This window comes from Podarcis erhardii, assembly GCF_964252035.2.
Source record: "Podarcis erhardii genome assembly, chromosome: Z".
NCBI classification, from domain to species: domain Eukaryota; kingdom Metazoa; phylum Chordata; class Lepidosauria; order Squamata; family Lacertidae; genus Podarcis; species Podarcis erhardii.
The window spans coordinates 23,060,828-23,072,831 of NC_138504.1; the positions used below are offsets into that span (position 1 = coordinate 23,060,828).

The 12,004-nt window shown below is 41.2% G+C and overlaps 2 protein-coding genes across 4 annotated transcripts in view; one reads left to right on the top strand and one right to left on the bottom strand.

Moving 5' to 3' along the window:
• LOC309333993 (growth hormone secretagogue receptor type 1-like) overlaps nucleotides 1-12,004 on the bottom strand; it is a gene marked incomplete at both ends in the record, with an annotated part of 87,060 nt that overhangs the window by 37,859 nt on the left and 37,197 nt on the right. The gene's annotated exons all lie outside the window — the stretch shown is intronic.
• Nucleotides 1-12,004, top strand: part of FNDC3A (fibronectin type III domain containing 3A) — a 58,007-nt gene that overhangs the window by 25,375 nt on the left and 20,628 nt on the right. For all 3 annotated transcript variants that reach the window (XM_081847895.1, XM_081847896.1, XM_081847894.1), the window contains 9 exons: nucleotides 214-448; nucleotides 1,579-1,857; nucleotides 4,057-4,112; nucleotides 6,190-6,341; nucleotides 6,843-6,902; nucleotides 7,955-8,093; nucleotides 10,080-10,133; nucleotides 11,538-11,659; nucleotides 11,748-11,922. In XM_081847895.1, coding sequence (XP_081704021.1) covers nucleotides 214-448; nucleotides 1,579-1,857; nucleotides 4,057-4,112; nucleotides 6,190-6,341; nucleotides 6,843-6,902; nucleotides 7,955-8,093; nucleotides 10,080-10,133; nucleotides 11,538-11,659; nucleotides 11,748-11,922 — 1,272 coding nt within the window. The remainder of the gene's footprint in view (nucleotides 1-213; nucleotides 449-1,578; nucleotides 1,858-4,056; nucleotides 4,113-6,189; nucleotides 6,342-6,842; nucleotides 6,903-7,954; nucleotides 8,094-10,079; nucleotides 10,134-11,537; nucleotides 11,660-11,747; nucleotides 11,923-12,004) is intronic.

Genomic DNA, 12,004 nt, shown 5'->3' on the forward strand with positions numbered 1-12,004 from the left:
ACCTTAAATCTTCCTGAACTGTAGTAGAGCGAGTGGTGGGGTGGTGGTGGTATGGATCTTGTTTGTTAGATCTGCAAGCCAGTCTGAGAAGTTGACTAACAATGTGATTCAAGATGGATATGCCCACTTTTTTTGGTTATATTTCTTTAAAAATTAATGTATTTGTATTTTAAAACACACACATACATACAACATACTGGTTTTGCATTACAGATGGTGGAAGAAAATGGAGTCCGGAAGGTTGTAGTTCTGCCACATTCTACTGAATACCACCCTCCCATTCACCCTCCTCCGCCTCCTCCCCCACATGTGACGCATTATATGCACCCTCATCCTGCTATGATACCCCATCCAGCTCATGCAGTGTATCCTCCAGTTCCGGGAGGGGAAATACCACCACAGTTCGTTCATCAGCATACACCACCGCAGCATCTTTATCAAGAACAGGGTAAGAAGTAGTGCCGTTATTAGCTTGCCTGAATTTAGAAGGTCTGATGCTTTCTTTGGGGTTGCTTATATGCCTTTGCAGCTGATGCAGATTGCAGCACGTATGTTTCCAAGTGGGATAAATCCACAACAAAAACAGTGCTCTGTGTGCAGTGTCTTCCCACTCACTTTTAGGCACAAACTCCCAAATGGTTTGGGTCCTATATAGCCTAGATGTGGCTTTCTAATTTACCTTCCTTCACAACATTTAAGAATCACAAGTGGTTTCTTCATTGCCATATACAAAGGCCAAGCAGCAAGAACATGCAGAGACTCATTCTTAGCAGCTTCCCCATTACTATTGATCTCATTTTTTGTAGTGCAGGGGTTTGCTGGCCTGTTGTGCTTTTAGAGCCAGCCTGCAGCCTGTCTTCCTTGCTCCCTCCGAGCTGTTCACAGGAAATAAGGCTTTAAAAAGTGCTTCTAGTTGTGTCAAAACTTAGCTTTCATTTCCTAAGCCTAATTATGCAGGGTGGGGAAGGACTTCCATCCTAAGGACAGTTGCCACCTCCCCATAACAATTAGGCATAAAGCTCTAATTGTTGGTGGGAGCTTTTTACTTGGTTTACTGCTCAATCCCACCATGCTTGTTGAATTGAGCAAATCCTATGAAGTAAGTGGGCTTAGAATTTCAGACTTAATTGCCATAGCTGGCTCTTATCTTGCCCCATTCCCCTGGCAGGTGGAGTTGGTCATTGCAAATCACAACCAAGTGGACTAGTGAGAGTTAGAAAGTTGAAGCTTGCAGTATTTCTTTCTTACAAACAAAAAGAAAAGAAAAGATAAGATAAGATATCATGGCACTTGCTTCTGTGCAGTACACAGTATTACGGTAGAAAACTGCAGCCATTCTTTCTCTTATACACATGTGCACATATGCTATCTATGTTACAGTTATAAAATTAGTTTCCAAGAATAATTAGTAGCTACAATAACTGTATTTGTTTCTTTATATATATATTGGTTATTTAATCTGGCTAAGCCTTGAAGGCTTTTACATTTGGTGGGAGGGGGAAACCGGATCATTGAAAATGAAAGTCTTGCCGTTTCTGTGTCCCATCTAATGGGCTCTCTTTGCTGGTGCCCCTATAGAGACCCGTTCCCATGGCAGAGCTAATTTTCCTCCGCGAGATGAAAGAACTCTCAAAATGCAGGAGCATTTGAAGAAACGGATAAGAGACCGACAGACTAGTGGAAACACAAATAATAAACCGAACAGCCCTCCTTCCTCACCTCAGAAAGTTAACAGTTCGTCCAGCGCCGGCGTTCAGAATGGACATGGAAAGGGACAGCAAGGGTCAGGAGGGCAAGGCAAGCAAAGGCAAGCAGGGAAAGCCAGGGAAAGCCAAGCAGCCAATTCAGGAAAGGGAGGTAAGTTGGAACTTTTTAGGAACATAATGTGCGTTTCATATAGTATGTGTATTCTGCATTGCGAATAAAATCAAATTGCAAATCATTCTTATGACACAAAGGAGGAATTACCTATCTGTGTTCCTTTAGGGTTTTAAAGTATACATGTCAGCAATGTCAACAGTAGAGAATGTCAGACATGATACAGCACATCTGTACAGTGTGTGGCAGTGTGTTCATTATGAACGTAGGTGACCGACTTGCAAGAGAGGGGAGCTGGATCCTAATGTTTTCACTCAAATGAAAAGCATGCCATTGAAAATGTTTTCTTCTACTGTTGTTGGCATCTTCCTATTTGCAGTCTTCCTTTGGAAAAATCCTTCTGTTTCTGTGGCAAATGGCCAGGGATGGTGGGCATTTCAGGGCAACAGGACCTGGGGGATGACACTGGTTCCCCCATCCCTGGTGTAACATGAGAGCACAAGAAGTCAGGATCCATATACTAAAAATAAAGTATACATAGCAATCTAAAAGCAAATAAAAGTACCACATTTCAAAATATGCAATATGAAATAATTAAGCCACTGTTTGGGAAAAGATTCAGGTTTCCTTAGACTACCTTTCCATTCTTAGTCCTCCCCTCCCAATCCCACCTCCTAATCTTCCTCTTTGCCTTGATTCTTGCCAGTGAGAAGTGTTTTTTTTTTCCTTGAGGGACAGTGGAGAAAGCCTAGGTGAAGAGGTGTTTCTTGTATGAGGAAGTTAATTATTAGAACTTAGAAGCTTGATGTAGAACTACATTTGCTGGACTAGCTATGGCTGAAATCTGATGTTTGTGTGCATTCATACACAGCCAATGACAGGTATGCCCATTTGGACCTAAGTTCTTGGTAAATTCACCCATACAATCAATCACAAAATTCAGTTATACCTTCTGGATTTCAGTGGACTTCACAAAGGGGACTTATTTAACAATACTGTATTGTGTACTGTTGAAGAGCAAAGGTTCGCATCCAAAGTACCATGAGCCAAGTTCCCCATGCAGTGGAGTTTCCCACATCCTCTTCCTTTTGTAGCTGTTTGTGCTTCTGAAAAGCTGCTGCTGGGGGTCAGGGAGCCCTTTAACAGTATGCAGTGTGGTCTGGGGTCCACCTTCTGTGAGAAAAACTGTATTCTCTTTGCATTAGGGGTTATTTGGATCCAAGCCAGAATGTGCACATACGGTAAATCTGTTACCTGAGTAATAAATGCATGTGTGCCTCTCTGGATGTTGCTGCAGACCAGCTGAAGCATACATTTGCACCTGCGCTCTTGAACAGCAGTACTTTCAGCAGTACAGTGCATCTCTGCCAGCTTGGTTGACTTTGCACAGAATTGGCAATGTGGGCATTTCAGAGGGTGAAATGGCTTACTATTAAAATAAACTACTGCTGCTTGAGAGCATAGGAGCAAATGCACTGTAATTCTCGCAGTATAGTCTCATTGCCAGAATTGTAGTTTGGCCTATCATGGAAGGAAGAAATGAATTGCAAACAGGAATCGTTTGGAAACTGTGTACTGCATTTACAATAAAAATAGATAGACCTCATTGGCAAGCCGAAAGAAAAAGGTACTTCATCTACATTCAAACCTGAACCTCAGTACTTATGAGGCTTCCCTGCTCCTGTTGACTTACTCAGTCCTCTGCATATTCATGTATCCTGAATCTTGAGCCTTGGCAGGATAACTAGAAAAACTAACATGAAATTTATCTGAAAACATGAGTATGTATATGCATGGGTTTTGCTTTCAATCGTTTAAATGTTCCTTGCTGAAACTTTAGTCTTAATTATTGAATGCATAAAATCTCATCGTATCATTCCTTCAAACTGTCTTCCCAAAATAACGTAGCTGATGAACAAGGTTACTGTTAAGACTTTTAGCACAGTAGAATTTTCAAATTCCATTAGTCAAAGGAAAAGCAAGATATGCACAGATTCTTGATGGTGTGAGTCAAATTCAAAGGAAGTCTGTGCAACTCTGTTACTTCTGCACACTTTGAATATGTAGCTGATTCAGTGGTCAAAACAAATAAGGGCAATGAACTTTGCACAGCATTTACTGTTGTTCTAATAAGTGTCCCAATTTGGTTTGCAGTTAAATAAGAAATGTTTTGATGGGGGTTTTCATTTCCTCTCCATCTCACAATGTGGTGTATGCTTATTGTTTTGTTTTCTTTAGAATCTGATACGGAATCTAGAAAATCCCAAGAACCCTTAAGCATCAGTAAGCCTACAGTAAGTAGTGATATATTTTAGACGTTATAATAAGCATGTGGCATATCTTTTCAAAATAGACATACCTGTTTACAAAACCTGGCTCAAGCAAGAGTTGTTTACAATACTTGAGAATGTGGCAGGATCCTCAGAAGGAAATGGAGTTTTCATAGTTGATAAGTAACTGTGGAAAATGACATTCTGTATGACTTTGCTATGCAAACTCTAGTGAATAGGTGGAAGAAGCAAATGGGTGTGTTCTGATCTTTGATATTGCAGTGGGGCATCTAGGGAAAAGTCAGCCATAGCTGTTCTCTGAATATAAGACACCCAGTTTAAGGGGTTTGAAGTTGGGCAACATTCAAGTTGAAAATATTTTGAAATCCTTGGTATGACAATTATGGTGTTTGACACAAAGCCTGCTTAACTTAGGTTTTTTTGTGTGTGAATTTTGAACCAACTTCACAGCTGGGGAAAGAGGAGAATGAGAAAGGTTACATAACTAGGACAATCACCAAACCAAAATAGGTGACCAAATGTTTTACTTGACTGCCTGGATATCTCTCTCTCTCTCTCTCTCTCTCTCTCTCTCTCTTCTTTTTGTTCCTTTTTCCAATCCATGGTATTTAAACTGATTCAGTAGTTTTGAATTTGGATGCATCTAAGAGTATATACAGCAGGGATGGGAAAACCTTCAACCTCCAAACTTTGTTGATCTCCCATCAGCTCCAGTAAACTCGAGCAATAGCCAGGGATGATGGGAGTTGTAGTTCAGCAACATCTAGAGGGGCACAGGTTCCCCCCTCCTGATCTGTGGTGGGCTTTCTTCTCTGAATCATCAGTACTGTCAACACATAGACTATACAAGTATTATGGGATGCATTAAAAAAAATTGTTCACTATAGTTGTGATCAGCTTTAAACCTTGGAACTCATTTGCATAAACAACCACTTCCTTCTGAAGTGTCCTGCCTGTTCCCTAAGATTTGACATGGATGATGGTCTCTACATCCTGACTGTAGCTGGGGGTGAGGGGGCTGGTTGGAATTTTCAATGACTGCACCTACCTAAATTGTGGAGTGTTCTTTGGAAGGCTCATTTATTCCTCCTGTCATTCACCACCTGCTTAAAACTTTTATTTAGATAGGATTTCTGCTTTCCTGTTCATTTTATAATGGCCAACCTATCGTATTGTTTTAAAGACTTTTATTGAATATTGTTGTCGTTGACATGATGTAAAATAAACCATGTTTTACATTGATTTGATTAAGAAAAGAATGGATGTACTTTTTCTTGTATATAATGACAATGCTGTAGGAATCTTAGAGAGTCTAAGACAGGTCAGGGGGCATGTGGGCCTCCAGATGTTGCTGGACTGCATCTCCCATCGTTCCTCACCATTGACCATGCTGGCTGGCTTACTTTTTCTAGCTACGCAATTATAGAACAGTTAAAGGGACTGCTATACAAAGGACAGTACAGTGGTGCCCCGCAAGACGAACGCCTCGCAAGACGGAAAACCCGCTAGACGAAAGGGTTTTCCGTTTTGGAGGCGCTTCGCTAAACGAATTTCCCTATGGGGTTGCTTCGCAAGACGAAAAAATATTGCGAGTTCCCGCGGTTTTTTTCCGCTTCCCCCCCCTTTCCTAAGCCGCTAAGCCGCTTATCAGCTGTTCTGCTGATAAGCCGCTTCTCAGCTGATTGCTAAAAGCCGCTAGACCGCTAATAGTGCTAATCCGCTAAGCTGTCAATGGGCTTGCTTCGCAAGACGAAGAAACCGCTAGACGAAGAGAATCGCGGAACGGATTCTTTTCGTCTTGCGAGACACCACTGTATTGGGTCTTGTCTGCTATTGTGAAATGAAACTGTTAATGCATGCACCAGACTTGGAAGTATTTTAGACAGAGTACTTCGACACAAATGTATGTTAAACCACCACCATGCATTGACCTAAAGAACTATAAAAAGTGGGGCAAAAAATGCAACCAGACCCAGCATGTCAACTTGTGTAGGGGAAGAATGCACCCACCTGCATTTCCCCCCAATGCTTCTTGAATATTCTAGAAAGTCACATTATCCCCCTCCCCCTTTGTTAATAGGTCTCTGAAATACAAGCTAGGTCAGCAGTCGTGGCTTGGGGTCCTCCTTTTGTGGTGCAAAATGGCGAAACACAGCTCACCTCTACAAAGTTCAGATACGAAGTGGCAATCACGAAGGGTGGTAGAAATGGAAAATTTAAATCATTTTATGTGTAAGTCCAGTTTCTTTATTTTACCACACAACTTATCTCAGCTGACACCTTGCTCACTTTCCATAGAAAATATTTTAGATGGAGTTGATGGATTTTTTCCAATGCTGTTTTTCTAAGGACAGCCTAGAGGCAGAATCTACGGGAGCTTTGTAAATAGGCCCACATAAGTTAAGCCTGCCCCCCTCCCAACCAAAAAATAATTCCTGTGCAGGGTGCAGATGAGGAATGGAGCACCTAATCTCTCCTTTGCCAGCCAGTTCACTCACCTTCATGGAATTCTGCTCCTACAATTCCTTATTTGGCTGGGCAATGAGCAACTGCATGCAGACAAATGCTAAATTGTGATGTCCCGGGAGATAGAAGTTTTGAGATACTAATCCAACATTGTGGGAAACTATGTAGGATATGCTTGAAAGAAAAATGCCATTGTTGTTTGCATAGGGTGTTGTTGTTGTGGAAACGATTAATTCTCACTATCATAATGGGTTCTTCCTTTTGCAGGGAAGAAGAGATGACTTTTACTCTTAATGATCTCAGACCAGCAACCGATTACCATGTCAGGTGGGCACCAAGAACAAGAGACTTGAGAACACAGCAGTTGTTGTTAAAAGTAGCTGAACTGCCCTGCAGATACCTCCCTTGTTTGAAGTTGCTTAAAGATATAAGGGTTTGGAGAAGGTGGGGGGAAGGCAGGTGATAAAACTGAAAAGCGTAGGCATACAAATGGTGCAATAGATCTTTTTTTTTACTGTTTTTAATAATGCTTCTGGAGTTGCATCAAAATACTAGAACAGGGCAAGCGATTTTATTTGGTCAGGCATTTTAAACTGGTTTTATAGCCTCTGACCACTTTTTTGTTTTATAATTTGTGCCTCTCATTTTTGTTGATTGATCTATATTGATTTGTATTGTAATGTTTTATTGCACATGCCCACACAGCTACCATTCCCTGTGAATCCATCAGGGTGAAGAGTTGTTTAGAAAATTTTACATAAATAGATATCAAATACTACTTACCCCCTGCAAAATATTTTCCACTGAGCCTCAGTACCACCCTAAGTTGTGTTAGGGTACTTGCAAAACTTGCATTTGGGGGCAGAGTTACCCATTATAAAAAGTAACCACAGAAGAGTATTGCTGCTTGGTGGCTAGATTGTTCCCAGCTATGACATAGTAGTGAGGCTCTGAGGATAGGGAAGGCCAAAATGAAGGCAAGTGTGTTAAGTGTTCCAACCAAATTCATTAAAGACGTGAAGATGCCTTCTTCTAATCCAAGTGTGGCTTTCTTTATGGACACACAGAGGACTAGAACCAAGGCACATTCCTTATTGAAATAGGGAAAAGATTGTTATCTTCTCCTACATATCAAACCTGGTGAGACACAGGCAATGGGTTCCTGAAGGAAAAGTGCGGGGGGGGGGAGTTCTGTGTGGCTTTGAAACTGTTCTTAGGTAGGGGTCAGACCTGTAACATGGCAGGAATGTTATGTTTGCCAAATGCAATCCTACAAGTGACTGTGACTCAAATCATTATGACCAACCACAGTCTCAACTTTCAGATCTCAGTTCCATTAGAAAAACTGCCTTAACTTTTTTTTTTTTTAAATCATACAGAGTTATAGCTTCAAGTAGTACCACAAAGGAAGCCGTTTCAGAGCTGGTGACTTTTACTACAGATAGTTGTGAGCCAGACCCTCCAGCTGCACCGAAAGTAATCAACAGAACCAAAAACAGCCTGAATTTACAGTGGAAGGTAACTGATAAGCCAAAATGGATTTTAAACCAGGGTATTTTTTTAATAGCAAGATTTATAGCGTATCTTAAGTGAATCCATTGTTCCTCTAATTGTGAATTCTGTGATATAGTGCAGACAGAAATGGAGCTGAAACAAGACAAATGAGAGGGAGGTATTGCCATGCTTAGGAGAACCCTGTGGTATGCAGAAGTACAAAAAAGGGAGTGAGTTTGTGTGTGCGCAGTTAGGATTGAGCATGCTCAGGAACATATAATGCTGGGTGTCAATTGGAAAAGAAAACACTGGGGAAGTGAAGTGACCTGCTTCAAATCCCTTGCTTACAGCTTACAGCATGGGTGAGGGACGGCTTTCACCCTGAGAGCAACATTTCAGTGATGGGCAAGTGAGCCAAAGGCAAAAGTGGGTTTAGCAGCAGTTGCAACTATTACATTTGGACTGTAGGCTACATTCCGGCCATGCAAAAGCCAAAAGCTTCTACATGCAAACATGCACACACCTCCTTCTATTTTCCATCCAGGCAAGTAAGAGGCATTAACTTAGTCCAAGGACATATTGCGTTCAGGCAAAGTCACTAGAGGAGGGCTTGGAGCAGGGCTAGTGAGAGGCACGGCTTGAAAAAAGTCCTGAGGGCCAGATAAGAAGCTTCCTGAGTTTGAGTTTGCTCACCTTGGTTGTAGTATCCAGGAGGAGACTGGCTAGCTTGCTCACTGCGCGGGAACACTCACATTAGCGGATAAGGATGCGCAGCAACATTGCATGTCCTACTTATTTAAACTGAATCTCGTTTAAACAAACAAACATACTGCATGTTAAGTTCAGTAGGATAAGGTGTTGTTCTACCTGAGGCGTTAACCTCAATGATGAATGACAAGGAGTGTGTGAAGAAGGACTGGAACCCTCCTCCCCTCCCCTCTGAGCAAAGCGTAAGTACATGCAAGCATGCATAGGCTTCACTGATTAACTGACAGTATGGAAATTTTTTAGTACATCCTAATGAAACTTGATACACAGGTAGATCAGGACATAACAGTTCATAGAAAAATCAGATGTTCAGCATTACTGTAGACTTCTCATTCAAAACACGGGTCTTAAAGTATAACCTAAAAAGGTTTCCTTGTGAATCATCTTGCAGTCCTTTGGGGGGGGGCTAAGGTGTTATATACATATGTATGTATGTATGTATGTATGTATGTATGGTCCTTTTTTTCTTAAAAAATGTTTAGGGGTACTCTCATTTTCCTACTCAAATTGAAATACTGCCTCTCAATGAGGCCAAACTTAGATTCACAAAATGTTTAGGGGTATGTGTACCCCTGCGTCCCCCCAGAAAAAGCTCGCTCTCTCTCTCTCTCTCTCTCTCTCTCTCTCTCTCTCTCTGTGTGTGTGTGTGTGTGTGTGTGCGCGCGCGCGCGCTAAAGAAAATCACTCACATTTCTTGCTTGCCACATTCAGAGTACACAGTCCTCTTCAGAATAAGTAGTTGCTGCTTGTTTCTGAATGTTCATTTTCCGAGACAACACTTAAGACCATTGCTGTTGACTCTGAAAGTGTATCCCAAAATGGTTCCGTTACATCCAGAAATCTGAAACTGGGTGCCTCTGTAGGTCAAGACACACTTAATTACTAGTGAATCTAGAAGACAGAACTGTAGGCAGCAAACCTACCTTCTAACAGAGGCCAACACTCCATTGCAGAACAAGCCACAAACTGAACATAGGATAGAATATTGAGCTACATAAACTACGTTACTGGGGATGTGGGGCAGTGCGTCCAATAGCAACTGGGAGCATACATTCTTCTGCTTGAAAAAAATACTAGTTTTCAATATACTGGTTATAAATGTACATATGCATGCATGCAATAGGTTTATGTTATGTTATCGATTCAGGATTGGCAGACCTATTACTTTTTAGGATAGAGAGCTAGAAATTTGCCTCTTTCAGTAGCTAGGCAAAATAAAGCTTTCCCTTTTCCCCTTTTTAGACCTCCAATGACAATGGCTCCAAAATAACTAACTACCTTTTAGAGTGGGATGAGGTGAGTTCCTTATTTCAGAATCAACATCCTAATCTTGTCAAACTGAAATTGTATGTTGCTCAAGTCTTCTCTTTTTCGTCCTGGCTAATGGATTGCTCTGTATTTGTGTAAGATTAATAACAGTCTTCAGTATAGCACTGAGAGATCCTCTATAACTGGAAATATTGCAAGTAGGGGTGAGAATCCTATAAGGTTGCCATCTTGTCAAGGAAGTGGTTTTAACCATTTTTATGGTATGTTGAACAAGGGCTACTGGAGGGAGAAAAAACTTGTTAGCTCCTTTGTTTGAGTGTTAATACCCATGAATCAACTGCTTCAGATTTTTTATGAACAAATTAAGGATTGTGTTGCCCTTGGTGCCTTGGGAAGTGCCACGTAAAGAATTAATAGAATAACTAAGCACTTCAGAATCATTGTAAACCTGCAGAAATCTGGCAAAGGCTAGCAGGCCCCCTAGTTAGATAGAAAAGATTTATTTGATCCCTACTCATGCAGTTCTACCTGTTGTCATATGGTTACTGCCCCAGGGAAGTAAATCCCATGATACTTTGAAGTGCATGTGAATATGGCCCAGGCAACAGGTTTTCTGAATTTCACCAAAAAAAAACCCAACCCTGAAAATTAGAATCAGAATTCAAGTATGCCTACAAAGCAAATTTATAAACGTTAGCAGTTGTTATAGGATCATAGAACCTTGGTTCCTTTAGTCAGGAATCTCGACATTTTTCTTTCCAGAGGCCAAGAGCAAAGAGCTCAATTAGGTGTTTAAACAATTTTCACAATTTTGGTTTGTAGGCATCAGTCATGCCACTGTATACTAGTCAGAGAGAAACCACAGCAAACGAAAAGCTATCTGTTAATAAATGTAATAGCTGCTGTTCTAAACATAGTATCTTCCCACAGTGGCTTGTATTATTTGAAACCATATTGATATAGAACACTATAATAGCAACAGGTTTAAAAAAATCATCCAAATCCTTCTGCATCATTGGATTAATTTCAGTATGTCACAGGCAGCCATTCTAACCATTGCTTCCATACCCTGCCTTTTCTGCCTTTTTTTTTTTTTTTCTTCCTATAACCATTGGGGTAGTTATTGTGGGAAACAGGAGAATGGACCAGGTGGACCGTTTATTCGCTGGGCCATTAGCAGGGCTGCCCTTACGCACTCATGTAACATGATGGAATGTTCCTGTACAAAACAACAACACATTTGCTCCAAACCATTCCCTTGGGGCAGTTTTAGCCAATCTGTTCCCTCGATGCACCTTTTCTATGTTAAAGGATTTTGTTTTGTAAATGAAGGAGAATTTTTTTTGGTCATGTATAGCCAAGAGTTCTCACAGAGCTAGTTAGGCCTTGCCTTAATGGGCTATCTGATTTCATTTTTGTTTCTCTGAAAAGGGGAAGAACAACGCATACAAGGAATGCTACTACGGTCACCTGAAGCAGCACAAAATGACCAAGCTGACCCCCTCCACAAAATTTAGATTCAGGTTGGCAGCCAGAAATGACATCGGGATAAGGTAATAACGGGTTGTGCAATTTTTTTGCAGTTTCCATTGCATTCTTAACAACGCAAGTTCTTGCTAATCTTTTGACTCCTCTCCACAGTGAGTTCAGCGAAACATTGGTATGTTACACACTTGGAATTGTCCCCCCACCACCTCTGCCTCCTAAGCTAAAAGAAGCAGGGGTAACTTGGTTATCACTTGAATGGAGTCCTCCGGCTGGAGTATCCACAGATGACTCTCTGACCTACGTTTTAGAAATGGAAGAAGATGGTTCGGTAAGCTTCTGGTGCTTGGAAGCGGGGAGAATAGAAAGGAGCAGCTTCCCTCTGGTGCAGATTAGAATGTTGCCTAGCAAAT